This window comes from Stylophora pistillata, chromosome 8 (genome assembly GCF_964205215.1).
Source record: "Stylophora pistillata chromosome 8, jaStyPist1.2, whole genome shotgun sequence".
NCBI lineage: Eukaryota > Metazoa > Cnidaria > Anthozoa > Scleractinia > Pocilloporidae > Stylophora > Stylophora pistillata.
This window is the reverse complement of record NC_142526.1, coordinates 7,535,341-7,553,221: the sequence shown is the minus strand read 5'-3', so window position 1 is coordinate 7,553,221 and position 17,881 is coordinate 7,535,341. Positions and strand designations below refer to the sequence as shown.

At 39.0% G+C, this 17,881-nt stretch overlaps 1 protein-coding gene across 3 annotated transcripts; it reads left to right on the top strand.

Moving 5' to 3' along the window:
• The first annotated feature begins 813 nt into the window (after window positions 1–813).
• Window positions 814–16,431, top strand: LOC148724768 (cleavage stimulation factor subunit 1-like). Of its 3 annotated transcripts, XM_088729627.1 has the most exons (16): window positions 814–1,061; window positions 1,153–1,237; window positions 3,943–4,313; window positions 7,933–8,025; window positions 8,375–8,415; window positions 9,041–9,157; window positions 9,671–9,793; window positions 10,172–10,247; window positions 10,782–10,861; window positions 11,696–11,755; window positions 12,368–12,430; window positions 13,109–13,141; window positions 13,775–13,829; window positions 14,208–14,288; window positions 15,757–15,837; window positions 16,141–16,431. In XM_088729627.1, exons 3-16 carry the CDS (start codon window positions 3,962–3,964, stop codon window positions 16,245–16,247), a joined length of 1,362 nt encoding a protein of 453 aa, XP_088585753.1. In that variant the 5' UTR covers window positions 814–1,061; window positions 1,153–1,237; window positions 3,943–3,961; the 3' UTR covers window positions 16,248–16,431. The 3 variants fall into 3 exon arrangements, with proteins under 3 accessions (XP_088585753.1, XP_088585755.1, XP_088585754.1); XM_088729629.1 differs by lacking the exon at window positions 3,943–4,313; XM_088729628.1 differs by lacking the exons at window positions 814–1,061; window positions 1,153–1,237 and having other exon boundaries at window positions 4,171–4,464.
• The last annotated feature ends 1,450 nt before the right edge of the window (window positions 16,432–17,881 follow it).

Genomic DNA, 17,881 nt, shown 5'->3' with positions numbered 1-17,881 from the left:
AGGCAAGACCGATACAACGTAGATAAGTTTTAAGACGGAGCACTATATTTCGGCTGGCCAAACCAGCCTTCTTCAGGTGCCTCAAAAAGGCTGAAGTTCTTCTGGTGCCTGAAGACGTTGTATCGGTCTTGCCTCTATATTTATATTTGTTACTTTGGGCCGATTAGATCATGGCTGATCCAACGTACAAGAGTAGGATTATCGCTCACGGTTGCTTGCTGAACATTTAAAAAAAAATAGGGTTTCGTGATAAAAGGTCAGATCAACTAAAGGTATGAGCTGAGACTAACATGATTCACTTAACAATTTTATGTCGAGCTTATAAGTGGAAAACACTAAAAATTGTACATTGCTAGTTTTATTAACACCATACGTAAATGACATTGATTACTGTTGCGGAAAATCATATTTTAGAGTCAGCTTTGTATATAAAGCAATGATTTGCATGCATTCTTGGGAACAGCAGAAATGACTCAGAAAAAACATTCTAAGTACAGTGTTCATTCCGTGCAATTGGGGCATAAATAAAAGGTTCTCATAAAATAGACACCTTATTTTATACCACAGAAGACAAGCAAAAGGTAATATGGGTACCCCGGTTAAAAATACATCGATAACTCTATTAATTAATACCAGTCCTGATTTAAAGGAAAAAGTTATGTGAACAAAATAAAAGTAGTCTGTACCACTAAGCATACCTTCACGGTTTACAATGGGAGTCCCGAAGTTTTTAAGCATGTATTCTAATATCTTATGACGATAAGCCCCCACCCACCCCACCCCACACCGTTCTGTTTTCACTCAGCGGCTGGCCAGCGGTCCGTGTATGAGGTAAATATGGCGATCCCTTACTGAACACCGTTCTTGTCGATCAGAAAATCAAAATACCAGCATAATATTGCCTCGAAGAAGAAGCAGTTGTGTTATTTGATTCGCACTTCACATTTGAGTCCAAGCTTGGATGACACAGGTTATTTCTTATGGTGGACTGACGAGGGGAATTTGAACACTAGTTGTGTTTGAATTGTTGGAAGAAATGGTCGCATGGGAATGTAGGAATGGTAAGTATTACGAATAATTTCACATTTTGCTGCTTGAATAGAAAGTAAAGTTTATTTTAATTGCTTTCGCATGTATTTCTGACGGTTTTAGATCTACCTGCTCGATTTGTGTCTGCAACGCCATGTTGATAAGTCCCTCAAAATGGCGGCCAAACTTGGAGATTGGCGAAAATTAGGTAAGTTCGTGGAGTTATAAAGCTTTCGTAAAGGTCGGGCCGCAAAGTTTTTTTCTGTAGTTACCTTTTCTATAGCATCTACTTCCTAATTATGTTAGTTGGATCAGTTAAAAACGCCTCACTTTTTCAAAAATTTACCTTGAATTTGATCGGTTTTCGCGTGTGTGACTTAAGTAAATCGATAAGGTGTCATTCAAGTCTTCCTGTTTCCTTGATTGAAATGTGATGTTCACGAAAGTCGCCTCGATGGATAAGATAGAATTAATATACATGGCTGTGGTATTTGTTTTTTGCTGAGTTCCGTAGTTTCTTTTCAATTGTCCTCCAAAGTTGTCTCAAATTAAAGTCTTGAAAAGTGTCACGACAGGCCTTCGCTCGAGTGAAATTTCATTTCCGTAAAACTTTGAAAAATAAAGAGATCCCATCAAACGGATTGTGGTTTTAGTATAGGCACATGAATGTCTTCCAACACACAAGAAATGAGGGAAATCTGTGTCTCAACCAAAATTGACCGGACCGCTTTTACAGAGACACACTCTTAATTTTGTAAAGGCACACCTCGGTGGAGAGGTTAGTTACATCAGGCACATTAGGGTAGTTATGTACAGGTACACCAGAGTGGAGTGGTAGTTATGTGCAGGTACACCAGGGTTGTGTTGATTCAGGGGTGATATTGTAAGAAGGACTTGGATGTCAGTTACTCGCTGTGGTCAGAGGGTCAAAACTTCTGACTTTTTGTTCATATTTTTGAAAATTTTTGTATTTTCTGCATTTGTAACACTTTTGTTTCCATACTTAAAAATTGTGAAATTTCTACAAAGCTGTGTGTATGTAGTCCTGATTCTCTTGTTCTCTCTGAAATAATATGCTTGCACATGTGGGTGAGATGATTTTAAATAAAAATTTACACTAACTGGGAGTCAGAATGGTAATAAATGTAACTACATGTATGCCCATGTGGCAATGTTCTCCTTTTCAGGCAGTAGAAACTGGTAGAGTTTAATGCCTTTGCCTCTTATTAAGGCCTAAAATCACTTGGAATTATTGAAAATGTAACAGGCATATTTAAAACGATTGTTTTACTAGTTTGAAAATTTTTTTGACTTAATTATCATACTTGAAATGAGGAGAAGATCGACTGAGTCAGATTAAATATTAGTAACTCTGTGCATTTGGTGAATTTGAATTTGGGGAAACTACCCAGTTTCTATTCATCTGCAAAAAGAAGTTAATGAAATGGAATATCTAAGTTGCATTTTCTTCTGTCTACTGAATCAGTGCTTGACTTTAAAAGTGCAATTATGGGCTATTTGTTCACTAACTGTGTTTTATTTCACTGCAAGAATTTTGAGTTATTCTATGTTAGGATAGCTTAGTGTTGGTAGCCTTTTAATTGTATTTGTTCAAAGGAAAGAGCACATCATGTTTTTGTTTTAGAATGATATTAGTGTGGTAAACATTCTCTCTTATAAAGCACTGTCTTGCTTAGTTGGTATGATCCTTTTCCAAGCCCTCTCTTAAAATTAATGAATCTTCAAGTACGCCTCAAATGGTTTAATAACTATTTTGGTGTAGTTCTTGGGAAAATACATATAATTAAATTTTTTGTGTATTTACTAACAATAAAACTGAAAGGTAGTACACTTGTAGCTAGACTTAAAAAAATACTGCCAATTTCAAACAGTCCATGACTCAGAAAGGAGGATAGCATTGTTACTCAATTAAATCATTATGTTGGTGTTGCTTTTAATAATTAATTTTTGAAACAGAAAAAGTCTCAATAATGTAACAAGGCTAAATCATTTTCAAGATAATTTGGTTTTGTCAACTGAGTTCGTAATGCAAATTGGCCACCATAAACGATTTGTTAAAGTTGAAGTTTTGACTGCAAGCTTGTCATCACGCCGCAATACATTTTATTTAGGACTAACAGCCCATACACCCTTTGTTCAATCATAAAGTCTATTTCAAGGTGATCCTGTAAGACTCAAACTTATCTCCATGAGATTTCAGATTACTCTGGCATTTGAAGCTTGTTCTTTTCTCAGTAACTGTAATATAACCTTTTTGGTCCTAAGCCTTCTGTGGTTGTGGCAAACAGCAAAGTGAACCTTACATGTAGCTATAGATGACTCTTTCTATGTAATTTGAACAAGATCGAGCCTTGGTTAGACATGTCTCTGAAAATCTGGACTTTCAATTTTATTGTTCAAAGCTGTTCGTGTACAGTAAAAACCTACAAGTAAGAACCTACATTTTTAGGAGTTAGCCTAAACAGGTTCTTATATAAATGGTACTTAACAAAATTTTAGGCTATTTAGGTTCTTAAAACAGGTTCTTATTCCTGGAGAAAAACACACCTGCATAACAAGTTGGCAATTGTCCTATATTTTGTAACTACATATTTTGCACTCATTTTTCTTAAGAAAAACATGTTTTACAGCAATGGCAATCTGGTTTTTCTTCGATTATGATTACAGAAATTATCTCAGTGTACCTGTAATGTACTATATGATTTTAGAAAATAAGAACCTATTTTAATTTTTTTAGGCTAAATAGGTTCTTGTTTATAGGGGGTATAAATGGCAGATTTTAGGCTAACAGGTTCTTAATTTTTAGGTTCTTATTTGCGGGTTTTTACTGTATATGCATGTAAAGGCCTGATTCAGTATACAACAATTTATTCCATTTCATTGCCTGCCTAGGGAAAGAAGTAAATGGAGAATGGCAAAACTCACTACTGATGAGTTTTTCATGAGCAATCTTGAACTTCAAAAAGTAGACCAAGATTGTGAGAGTGAGCCAGAGGAGAAACCAGATGATTCCCCCTCGGCAAGCATGTTTCTCAATCACATTCTAAGAATAACTTCTGACAAGAAATTCGCAGAGCCTCCCCAGACCCTGAAGCCCGCTGCAGCAGCAGAGTCCTTGACTGGAAATGGGCATGTGCTCGATACAGAGAGCATTTGTGAACAAGTTAAACTTGAACTCGTTAAGTACAATGTTTCCCAAGAGGTGTTTGCCAAAGCAGTCTTGGGCAAATCGCAAGGATACCTCTCTGAAATGCTCAAACATGGTGAGAACTTTTTTTCGCCCGCAAGACAATACGCACTAGAGAGGTTGGATGAATTTTGAGATCATGCGACAGTTCCTTCTGAGACCAGAGGCTCAACGCCTAAGGATTTATTACCAGAAGGGAGAATTGAGAAGAAAGGAGAGGATGAAATGTAGGCAGATTGAGATAATAAGTGCATTGTTTTTTCATCAAGCGTTTGTAATTTTCTTTTTTTGTTTTCAATTTAATTTTTGTTGAGATTTTTGTTGTTGTGTAGCCTGCTGTGTAGGCATCACATTAAGGCAAGATAGGTTACAAGCTCACAATCATTCATCCAGCTAGCCTTGTTCAATTTCAAGTTAGAGTGGATGGTGGGGAAGGGGTGGAGAAAGACAAATAGATTTCTATTCATCTCTGTTTCCTCACCCCTCCGCTCTCCTTCGTTCAGTCTGTTGCTTACTTGGTAGGGGCTATAAATTTGACCATAAAAACTAACGAAGGCTTGGTTGCCAAAGTCACATTTGCTCTGCAGACTAGTTGCTGTGCAATACATACTGATCTGGGAGAGGATGATTTCTGGTTTTTCTTTCTTCTTAATGAAAGGAGATGTATGAGAATTCATGTACTCCAGGTTTATGTAAAAAAGAGAACCTGGCATAGTTCTACCAAAGCAAATTTAGTTTCTGTGATTGAAGACTGCATTTCTACATGCATTTCTACTGCATTTCTTGTCCCCGTTGCAAAAATGAAACAGAAGGTGGGTGAACATTTACTGCACGATCAAAGAGTGGAATAGCCTAGATAAAGACCTTAAAGAACTAAAGAATGCCAAAGCCTTGAAAAAGAAAGTTATAAACAATTTACTTTGTAAACAAAATAGTGATATGAATTTTTTATAATATGGATGATGATATTAATATTTAGTATGTTTTATTATTATGAATTTTTAGTATATATACATATGTATTAATTTCTTTTTAATAGGTTTATAAATTGTATACATCAAATTATTATTACTTTTATCTATGTTAATTTTATTTATTGATTAGATCACTTTATAGAGGGCCACAGAGTTATCATTTGTACCTATTAACTGTTATGTGCTACCCTCTTAAAATAAAGTCATTATCTTATCTTGTCTTTTCTTACCTTTGTGTCCGTGAGGTTTAAGTTAATTGGGTTTTAAATTATCATTAATTTTGGTATTTTTAGAGTATAAGAAGCACCTTGAAGATTAATTGTAAATTTTGAGAGTTGACATAAATTTTGATGCTGATGTGTTTTTTTTTGGGGGGGGGGGGGGTATTAGGGTCTGTCTGATGATGCACACAGGAAAAGAAGACGCTACATACTCACAGAAGCCAAGGCTGTCATGGAGGATCATTATCACCGCAGCAAGTACCTTTTATTGGAGAAGCGCCAAACCTTAGCCTATCAGCTGGCCATACCTGAACAGTGTGTCGGTGATTACTTCAAGAATCTGTGATCCAAGAAGAAACATGAGGAGCGAATGAAGTGTTTGCTGAAAGGGCTGGAACATGGTGAAAAACAACCTGACCAGGGGGATTCTGGAGATGAAGATGAAGACAGTGTGGAAAATGGCTCCAGTGAAAATCCTGGATTGTGTTTGCCTGATAATTCAGCTGTGCCAACATCTAGTGCAGCAGGAGAAGCTTCCCCACAATCACATGGTCATGCGCAATCTCCAAGTTTAATACATTCATGTGGTAGAAGGTTTAATGTGTCTCCCCCAGTATCTGCTTCATCTCCAACTTTTCCAACATCCTCAGAAAGGAAAGTTTCTGAAACCGATTTAGTTGCATCAAAAATTGCTGCTCTGACGCAAAGTCAAAAGTCATTGAACAAACAGTCTGGTGTCCGAAATTGCCTGTCACCTGCTGTGAGAAGTAAAGACAGTGAACTGCAGGTTTCAAGGACATCCACCAGCAGTTCTGTTCATCGTGCAGTCAGGGAGAGTTCTGCACTCTCTTCCAGCTACCTGTCATCATTGCAGACACCTGTCTCCAGCTCTGAAGAAGTGGAGACCTTCTCACTTGAGAGCTTGATTGATGGTACCTGTAGTTCTGTCATGCTTCAGGGGGGGACACCTGAAACTGAAGGACTGGAGGTTGGGCAACAGATTTATGTTGTACATGTTAGCAACCCTGTTGTGACAAGTGTTCAGAACTGAAGGCATTGGAGTTCAAGAAGCTGGCATCAAGAAATTTCAAGACAATTTTCTACAACTAGCAACTCCATGCTATGTGAAGAGGACTATAATTAATCATTTATTAATTATTGATTATAGCTATTAATAATAATTATAGTTACACAAAAATTACAAAAGTGGCAATGATTAACCAGGAAAGAGAAAGGATAATTAAGAATGCAGAAGACACAAAAGACAGAATCAAGAATACGAACTTGCAAAATGCAAGTCAACTTTTTACAATGTGGAAACTGTGACATACCTTGTTTTAGTTGTGCTATAGAAAAGGAAAAATTAAACCTATAACTCCCAAAATCTAATTCTTAATTTCCCCCTCCCCTACCCCCTTCCTCCAGCTGCCAAACATTTCCTTGCAAATTAATTACAAGAGTTTGGTGCTGGATCAAGAGAACAACTTCTACCTGATAAGTCTGAGTATTCTCATTCCTTTTTTGTTGGATAATGCATGGATGCAATAGTGAGAAGTTATCAATGAATCACTTCAAGGAGTTAGGGTTAATTTTTTTTAACTGGCCGCAATATTTTTCTGTTATATTGAAGATTTTTTCCCCTTATTGAGCCAGTTTCCCTTCGTCCTCTGTTACACTCAAATGGAGAAATCAACTGTAACATAAGTATTTGGCTTTACACTACCTGAATGCCCAAGTAATTTCTGTCAAGATTTGGATTTAACTTATCAAAAATTATCATTTGAAGTTAGAAACAGTGAGGATAATTTCTTTCTGTAAATATAACAGAAATAAAGAGGTGAAAGCATCAAGGAACTTTCTAGATATGATTTAAAACTAAATCATTTTTTTAACGGTCAGTTTGTCACTTTCACTGTAACAGCTTTTGGAATGTGATATGTAAAATATCTTAAACGAGGAATATAGCACATGGTCATGATTAGCAAGGTCATGTAAAGTATTTATTAGGCTTTCATCCACCAAAATATTTTATCAGATTTTGAGATTAATGATACATGATTCATTGTTATCAGAAAATAAATCACACTAGTGTTATAATTGTCTCACATTAAGGGGTTGAAGTTACCAAACTAGTAGTTATCCTTTGTGGGAAGTTGTATAGCATGTATACCCTCGCATGTTGAAGGATCTTGTTAGCGTGAGTTTTAAGACGGAAATGAGAGCAGTCATCATTTAAGAACTAATGTAGAGAGTTGCCTGATCTCGTTCCAAGATCCTACCGTGCAAATGTAGCTTACAACCATGAAAGGTCTAGGTACGAGACAAGGAGGTTCCATCATTGTAGGTCACGTATATAATGATTATACAGTGGAACCTCCAATATGCGGAACTCAGTTGGGACTGGAAAAAGCGCCCCTGAAGGTGTTCCAATGTTATGAAGAGGAACCTCCCATTCAATGAGAGAATTCTGGAAGACTTACCACATGACATTCTTTTCCAGATCATGGTACCAGTCCTCCAGCGGCCATGTACGAAACAAATTACGTAACAGCACATAAGGCTCCCTGCCGAACGGCGAGTTTTAGTCAAAATGGTAAAATTCTGTTTATTTTTTTGGTGCGTATGCTCGTTTTCAGTTTTTTTGTTTTATTTTACCGTTTGGAAGCCGGTTATCGAGAGTAGTTAGTACTTTGATTATTTCAAATAGATGTCACCTGAGTTTAGTGTCTTGACTTATATGAAAACTCCAATATCAGGTTTCCGAGAACGGACTGGAGCCTATTATTATTTTTCACTGACTGTACCGGAAAAATGATGAGAGGTTCCAGTCCCTTCTCGGAAACATGATTTTGAAGTATCCCTTTAAGTCAGGACGCTGAATTTAGGCCCCCTTCAGTGAAAAATGATCAGGATGTAGTTACATGTTTCATTATCTGTTTTAGGTCGATTGATAGCCACAGGCTCAGTGGATGCGTCCATCAAGGTATGTTGTTATAAAAGCAATAACTGCTGTGACGTAAAATATGCGACCAAAATCGAAACGTTCTTAGAAATATAAAAAAACAGGAAAGAAAAATTGGGAAAAGGAAAACTCAAGACTGTCCCTCAAAGCTTATGTAAAAACTGATATTCACAGTTGGTTTACCGTTTTGTTTTGAACTTCATGACCAAAAAAAAAAAGATTTTAGATAGGTTTGTTCCAGGCCCTCAGTAAATCGAGACTCGAGAAAGAGCCGAAAAACAACGGACAGCAGTTGCAGTTGTCACGGTGATGGCCTCTTATGCTAATTCCCCACGGCTTTTCGTGTGCCCGCGTTTTCACTCATTTCCTTTAGACAGAGTGCCTAGAGTGCCTAGCACTGGGCTAGAACCAGGACCTCTCAACGCGGAGTTCAGCGCATCTAGCACCATTCGTCCTCAATTCCCACTTAAATGAATCTTAATTTGACAATCTTCTATAAAGACCTTAAGTTAATTAATTTCTTCCAATGTGAAAATGTAAAGCAGCTATTGAAATGAATGACTGAAAAGTGTGCAAATACAGTGTAGCACAGTTTAAATGTTGGTCGCGTTTTATCTCTGTACTTTCTCCGGGTTATTTCTCGCAGGTGTTAGATGTCGAGAGAACGGTTGCAAAAAACACGATGCCACAAACACAGGATCAAGGAACTGGCACCAATTTAGAAAATCATCCAGTTATCAGGACTCTTTACGACCATATGGATGTACGTCACTAACGCGCAAAGAATAAGCTTATTATTTCTATCGTAATTGTGCTCGTCAGCATATTTAGCTCCGCGTTTACGTGAAACGTGAACGGCAAGAGTGACCACGTGACCTTGTTTCTCCCGCCATTTTTTCACGTTCGCCGGTTGCGCTTCGTCGTTTCAACGGGAAAGTAACCTGTTTAGCGTTTCTCGTGTGCGGGAGATTTTTTTCACTTTTTCTCTTACCGAGTAGAAGTTAATTGGCGGAAAAAGGGAACGGGAATCGTTTGTTGTAAGTCATACAAGGGCGCCTTCAAATCTCCTATGACGTGAGCTCACGCGAAGCTAAAGCCGCAAGGTTCACGCCATTTTACATGAAACGTGAAAGGGCAAGCTGACGTTTGCCGTTTCACATAAAGGCGTTGCTTAATCTCTCTTTTATCATTATCGTTAACGCGATCCTTATCTTGATTGTTATTGTTGTCATTAGGGTGCAGGATGTATTACACTACTGTTTTCATTTTGTTTCAGGAAGTTACAGCTGTTGAATTTCATCCCAACGCTTTGGTCTTGGCATCTGGCAGTAAAGGCTGCACAGTTAAACTGTTCGATATCTCCAAACCCTCCGTGAAAAAGGCATATCGTTCCCTTCAGGTAAGCTACATGTATATGGCAAACATTCTGAACATTTCATAAACTATTCAGTAATTGATATCTGAATTGGATCTAGGAGTTTTTCATAGAGGTGAAGGGAGGGGGTCGTAAATTTTGATTGAACGAACACTATAAGTATAGGTCTCACGGGAAGGGGGGCATAGACTCACTCCCCTCCCCTCCCCCTTTCACTCCCCTCCCCCTTTCACTCCCCTCCCCCTTTCACTCCCCTCCCCCTTTCACTCCCCTCCCCTTGAGTCCCCCTCCGCTGAGTCTACTACTGAAGCAACCTATTAACTTATACGCATTGTGCAAAAGATAGTTTTAAATTATTTGAGGTTGCTAAAAGCTGCAAGTTACGATCTGTTTTTCTTTCAGGAAGCCGAGGTTGTAACATCCATGTCGTTTCATCCCACAGGAGATTTCATTCTTGTTGGCACAGAGCACCCAACCAGTGAGTTCTTTTTTCCTATTTAATCCCAGACTACAAGAAGCCCGTCCTTTTCCGTCACACGAAATCACGGAGAAGAAAATTGCTGCAAATTAGTGTACTGAATTTTTGTTAATTGTGTTATGACCTATAAGCAGTAGTCGCGTAGTCTTTCCTCGTACCCAGACCCTTTGCGTTTAATACATGGTAGGATCTGGGTACGAGATTACTCGTAGTCAAATTCAAAGAGCAGTGAAAGTCTTACTGAGTGCGATTTGACCATCAAGATTAAAAAAAAAAATAAGTCCTTTGGCCTTCGTTTGTAGCATGTCTCGAAACATTTTATTCTGACTTAATGTAATCAAACTAATTTACAAGATGATCCATTCCAAATAAGAACTCTTTTCGGACACATTCGATGGCATTCTTCATAAGAATTTTTTTTTTTCATATTATTGCTGATAATGGACTCTTTTTATATCCTGTTCTTGCAGGAGTATGCTGTCATTCATCCACTCTAAACATATTAATCATTTTGCATTTGGTTTTTTTTTACAGTTCGTCTTTATGATACAAACACAGGGCAGTGTTTTGTACCGGCAAACCCTCGTGAATATCACACAGGATCTATTAATATGGTATGATTAATTTTATTTTTGACAAATTTTAATCACACGGGTGAGCTGTTAACAAGAACTCTTACTCTACATTTGTTACCCATCAGACACTCTTAGCCCAGGGACTGGTCATTAGTTATCGCCCAGGGGAAGGGAGGGGGGAGTAGTTAGATTTCCGTTGTGTCACGATGTCTTACTCAATCACCCTGTAAGGTTATGTGACATTCCTATGATGCCCCTCCCCCCAAAGGCATACGCAGTGAATTGACTGTAAAATTTACATCGCCCCACCCGTTTATATTCTTTTGATGACGACTGATTCCCCTTCCGCTCCCCGCCAAAACCAAGGACCACAAAATTCCTCCCCCCGCAGGGTAGTAAAAACAACTGGTCCTGTACATCCAATTTCTTACAGACAAAACATAGCCTTACTTGCAACACAATTCTCAATGCTGCTTCCAACTGGAGAGAAAAAGAAATTTGTTCAATTTACAGTGAATTCTGATTTCTGGGGCAGCATGAGGTTGAGAATCATCTAAATACTAGTAAACTGTAAAACAGACGATATACTTGTAATTCTAGAGTGTCCATGTCCTTGTTATTCGGAATGTAAGATTGACCCTTGAACCCCTAGAGTGACTAGCATTTCATTTCTCCTCACAATTTCACAGCTGAATCACACATTAAGGTCACGAGAATAAAGGAAATGATCACCATCTAAAAAGCTCTTCATTGTTGACTAAATTCTCCTTGTCAGCTCCTTAGGAAATGTATGGAGAACAGTGTAGAGAATATGCGTACTGATCATGATGTGAGGGTGTAAAGGGTTAACAGGGCTTCGTTCATCAATTGTAGGTGCAATATTCCGCATCAGCTAATCTTTATGCATCTTGTAGCAAGGATGGATCAATAAAGGTAGGTGGTACCAACACAGTGGTGAAAGCTTTGCGCATGTGCAATTATTGAAAATGTTTAAGGTGTTTTATAGAGAACATGTCAGTCAAACACAGGGCATGCGCGAGGGGAGTAAGTTTGACGTCTGCGCGCCAATTTACCCGCGCGAAGGAAAACGTAAGAAACTCCACAACCGTCCCGGGGAAAAAAAGAGAGAGGAAATTAAAACACTCATGGCAATTTGTAAAAGGAAATCTAAATTAGGGAAAAGAAAACCTCGCGACTCTTCCAACACAAAGCTTATTAATTTCGAGTATCCTGTTGAATTACCGTTCTGTTTTGAGTTTTACCAAAACAGTTCATGACTTTTAAGACGTAGTCACTTAATGGCTTGTGTGATTCTTTGTAACTCGGAAGATGCAAAAGAGCCACGCAAGTGTGGGGCCGGTCCACCTTTTCCGGACTGGCTCGCACCCTGTCGCACACACGTCAGCTTTCATTATGGCTTTCTTTACGATTGTCTGCGGGAGGACCATGTGGGTCATATTATTATGAATATTAAGTTGAAAATATTTCCTTATTTTTGTTGTCAATAACTTGACACACGATAACACATGTCTTCATTTGCTGTAGATCTGGGATGGAGTCAGCAATCGATGTATTGCAACATTTGAACAGGCACACCAGGCTGGAGAGGTTAGTTATGTACAGGCACACAAAAGTGGTGAGGTTAGTCATGTACAGGCACACCAAAGTGGAGATTTTAGTTTTGTAGAGGCACACCAGATTTGAGAGGTTAGTTATGTACAAACACACCAGGGTGGAGAGGTTAGTTTTGTCCAAACACATCGCGATGGAGAGGTTAGCTATATACAAACACACTGAGGTGGAGAGGTAAATTTTGTACAAACACACCAGAGTGGAGGGGTTGGTTTTGTACAAACACCAGGGTGGAGGTGTTAGTTTTAGACTGGCACACAAGGGTGAAGAGGTTAGCTACGTCTGGCATACTAGGGTGGAGAGGGTAGTTATCTATAGGTACATCAAGGTGCACGGAGTAGTTATGTAGAGGTACACCAGGGTGGAGAGGGTAGTTATGTATAGGTACATCAAGGTGCATGGAGTAGTTATGTAGAGGTACACCAGGGTGGAGAGGGTAGTTATGTATAGGTAGGTCAAGGTGCAAGTGTAGTTATGTGCAGGTACACCAGGGTCGAGGGGGTAGTTATGTGCAGGCACACAAGGATGGAGAGGGTAGTTATGTGCAGGCACACCAGAGTGAAGTTGTCAGTTACTTACAGGCAAACCAGGATGGAGACGTTAGTAGTGTAGAGGACTTTGTACGAATTACTAAGATGGTATTTTCTGCTGCAGGTGTATTCAGTTTGTTTTTCTCAAAACGGAAAGGTAAGAAGAAAAAAATTATGGTTTCTTACTTCGTTCAATTGCACTTAAGATATTTTTTCTAACAACAAATGCTTATACGATGAATGTATGAAGTTCATATATTTTGAAGTTCATATATTTTTCATCACGGGTTTATTACGAATCAACTTAACGGCCTGCTCCCAGTTGGCTTGTTAGCTCAATTGGTAGAATGCTGCGCTAGTATCGCAGAGGTCAGTGGTTCGAATCCCGTACAGGCCTGATTTTTTCAGGTCTGATTTTTCGCTATTGCATAAAAGCCGCTCTCTACTGCGAGGATCGTGCATCATACGTAACAAATGCTTACTTGAAAGCTAGTGGTATAATTTCAGCTCGTGTTTGTGTAGACTGTTCCAGGCATTCAGGAATTTAAACAAAGCGCAATAAAAAATGGCGCGTTGGTAGCAGAGGAGTGGAAAAACGATGGAGGCTTTGGTCTGGTCATGTAACGAATGACTTGACCCAAGCCTCTCTCGGTTTTCGCTCTGCTGCCTTTGTCACGCTGTTCACAACTTTGCATGGATTTCGTATCGTTCCACTTGCTGAAAGCCGTGAACAGGCTAATGTTGAAAATAACAAATATTTGACAAGTCAGTACTCTTTACTCTCTTGCAGTATATTGTTTCAAGTGGAAAAGATACTCGTGTGTATCTATGGGAACTCTCTACTGGTAATAAACTCGAAACGATTAACTTTTACTTGTTTTTAGTTTGTTTTTTATTGTGATTCTACCTTAATAATCTTTCAACCCCTGAGAGGGACTGGCTTCTAATTTCTCCTTACAGTATCGTCCTTGAATCAAATGTAAAGATTATGAGAATAATGGAAATGATCACCAATTTACTGTAAAAAGCTCCTGATTGTTAAACAAGTTCTCCTTGGCATTACCACAGGAAATATAGAGAAAACACTGTGGAGAATATAAATACTAGTGTTAGTGTGTCAATGGTGAACTTTTACAAGGAGTACAGAATGTGCCTTTACTTCAGCATCAACAGTCAGTTATACACCGACAAAGACTGTTTTAATTCGTTCAATTTTATTTTAGGAAAGGCTCTAAGCATGTACATGGGCGCCACAATGTCGAACTACAGGACACAGATTGTTTTCAACCACACCGAGGATTTTTGTGAGTCCAGTTTGATAATGTTTGTTGTTTTTTAGGATCTATATAATAAGTACTGGAAACATTCTGTAACTGACTCCAGGCGCGATAACCGCAAGTTCAGAATTAGAAATAAGGACCTCGAAGCACTGATTAAGAGCCTTGAACTTCGTGTTGATTTCCAATGAATTATCATTATTACAATGTACCAATGCTCAAAACCGTCAAACTAAAATACAAGCGAGAATATCTAGTCTAAGCGACATTAAAAGACAGAGCCGAACAATTATTGGATGTGATAAAAACACGAACGCAGGAAACGGCAAAACAACTAGACTAGAAATAACCGACGAAATGAAGCTAAGAAAGGTAGAAACACGTGCTTACCGATTGTCCTCTCTGTACGCCTGAGTAGTTATATACGCAAGATCCAAAGACTTTGCAACGAACGCAATAAACTTCAAGAACGCAAACTTAGACGGTACACACAGACTACTAGTAAAGACGCACGAGGTTCTGAAATACGATCTGACAGAAACGTCACTAATATCTAACCTAGACAGTTACACATTCAAACAAGACAAAGAGAGAGGAGCTTATTAGATAAGAGGGGATACGAGAGAAAAGGGCTTATTAGAGAGGGCACTTACTACAAAGGGGAGATAATAATAATAATAATAATAATAATAATAATAATAATAATAATAATTTTATTTATATAGCGCTAAAATCCACTAATTGTCCAAAGCGCTGTATACCCACTCAACCCACCCCAGGGGAGGACATCCATCACACAGTAATCTCGTGCGTGGGAAATTAACGTCTCCTGCCCCTAACCCTGCAGGAGACGGGACCTCCATTTATTCGTCCCTATCCGAGAAGACTAGAATATCTAACCATTTCTTGATGTTAAAGAAAGGAAGCATATTCTTCTCAGTTAATTTTAAGACCCTGAGTGTTGGTCCGGCCGGTATTGAACTCTCGACCTCCCGCACAGCAGTCCGGCGCTTTCCCAAGAGCGGTCTTATCGCCAGAGAGGGGTACCTACAAAAGAGGGGAGATAATTACAGAGGGGGAGCTTGTTAGAGAGAGAAAGCTTTTAAGAAAAGGGGAACTTATTATTAAGGGGGAGCTTCTTAGTGAGGGGATGCTTTTTGGAGAGGGGGCAAGAGAGAGGACTTGTTGGAGTGGGGGGGGGGAATGATAGGAAGGTGAATATCAGAGTGTGGGCTCATTAGATAGGGGGCTTATCAGAAAGGGAACTTTATGAAAAAAGGGGCCATTAGGAGAGGAGTTCCCCAGACAGGAGGCTTTTAAGCGAGGGGGGCTCGAAGAGAGGGGGCTTATGAGAGGTGGGGACTATTTAGTGTGGCTGAGAGAGAGAGCTCATTTGAGAGGGGATTCACTCAAGAAGGGCTCCTTGGAGAGGAAGGTCTTGATAGAGCGTTGCGATTTTGTTTTGCTAAATTTTCAACCTACTTAATTTTAATAGTGATTGCAGCAGACGAATCGAATAACAGTATAGCATGCTGGGACACGAGGTCGACAGAGTTGCAGAAAACTCTCAGTTCAGGTACAAATAAAATGGTTTTTTTGTTCCTGTGAAAAGTATGGTAGTAGAGGCCTCGTTTTGCGTGTCTTTGTTCATGTGTCACGCATTTAATGATAACCATCCGCAACATGGAAAACCATTTCGTTTTTTATTAAGACCACGTTATGAAACTAGTACACATAAAAAGCTCGGTCATTTCACGTGCGCCCCACATGACGTTGAAAAGACCAGCCAAGTGGAATCATCATTACGAGGGTGAAACTTAACTCTGGGACTGGGACTGAATGCGCTAATATTCCTGTGGTATACATGTCCTTTCTTTAGGTCACAACAACCATTTTCGCTGCATCACCCACTCCCCCACAGGAGCAGCGTTTGTCTCGTGCAGCGATGACTTCAGAGCAAGGTTTTGGTACTGTGAGGGAGTATAAGGATTTCCTCCACCGATCGCATTGAAAGAAATAGCTTAGAATTCGTGTTCCTTAAACCGATCTTCAATGCAAATGTAAATCTACTGTCAAGCTCAGTTTCTGCTTAAATCTTTCAGAGATTCACCCTTCTCGTTCGGCTCTATTTGATCTGTAAGACTTTGAAATAAAATCTAGCGCCATTTAACGTGTTTGTTTTATTTATGATTAATATCAGAGCAATTTTTAATAGAGTGTAGAAAGTGAATCCGCGATTGCTTTGTTGTTACCTTACTCTGCACTGTGATTGGCCCCGAAACTCTCGCAAATCTCTCAACCAATCAGATACAAAAGTAAAAATATCGTCGATTTGGTCGCCCGCGTTTTCCCGTGCTTTTAGCGGTTTGGTCGGTTTTGCTTTGAAGTTTCTTAAAGTTATTTTCTTGCGACTACTTTGGTTTTGGTTTTACAACTCTCTCAATTGCTTTTAACATTGTTCTCTTTATTGTTACTATTACTATTATTACAACTATTTAAGTTGCGGTTCAGTATATGAACTTATGTCTTCAAAGTGTAGGTAACGTTTTGGCAAAATTGAGAAAACTGATTCATAATTCAGGTCGCACAATTGAAAGCCAAAATAATCATCTTGACGAAGATATCAGCTTTCCATCACAGCTATTGTTTAGATATTATTAAAAACTTTAGTATAATGAATTCCAAGAACAAAAAATTTCAATAATATTTTGGTTCGTATATGAGAACGATCCTTCGCAGTAAAGCACTATTTGAGCAATAGTGAAAATCAGACCTGAAAAAAATTTCAGGCCTGTACGGGATTCCAACCACTGACCTCTGCGATACTAGTGCAGCGCTCTACCAATTGAGCTAACAAGCCAACTAGGAGCAGGCCATCAAATTAATTCGATATAAACCCGTGGATGATAAATCAAACAACAACAAACATGTGAAACATATGTGTGAACTGCGGTTATGAGACGTATATGAGAACGATCCTTCGCAGTAAAGCACTATTGAGCAATAGTGAAAATCAGACCTGAAAAAAATTTCAGACCTGTACGGGATTCGAACCACTGACCTCTGCGATACTAGTGCAGCGCTCTACCAATTGAGCTAACAAGCCAACTGGGAGCAGGCCATCAAATTAATTCGATATAAACCCGTGGATGATAAATCAAACAACAACAAACATATGAAACATATGTGTGAACTGCGGTTATGAGACGTATATGAGAACGATCCTTCGCAGTAAAGCACTATTTGAGCAATAGTGAAAATCAAAATTCATCAGGCCATCAAATTAATTTGATGGCCTGCTCCCAGTTGGCTTGTTAGCTCAATTGGTAGAGCGCTGCACTAGTATCGCAGAGGTCAGTGGTTCGAATCCCGTACAGGCCTGAAATTTTTTTCAGGTCTGATTTTCACTATTGCTCAAATAGTGCTTTACTGCGAAGGATCGTTCTCATATACGTCTCATAACCGCAGTTCACACATATGTTTCATATGTTTGTTGTTGTTTGATTTATCATCCACGGGTTTATATCGAATTAATTTGATGGCCTGCTCCCAGTTGGCTTGTTAGCTCAATTGGTAGAGCGCTGCACTAGTATCGCAGAGGTCAGTGGTTGGAATCCCGT

Coding starts and splice junctions, on each gene's coding strand:
- LOC148724768 (XM_088729627.1), top strand. CDS start 3,962: ATGGCAAAACTCACTACTGATGAGTTTTTCATGAGCAATCTTGAACTT. Junction 8,416..9,040: donor CAGTGGATGCGTCCATCAAG/GTATGTTGTTAT, acceptor TATTTCTCGCAG/GTGTTAGATGTCGAGAGAAC. Junction 10,862..11,695: donor ACACAGGATCTATTAATATG/GTATGATTAATT, acceptor CATCAATTGTAG/GTGCAATATTCCGCATCAGC.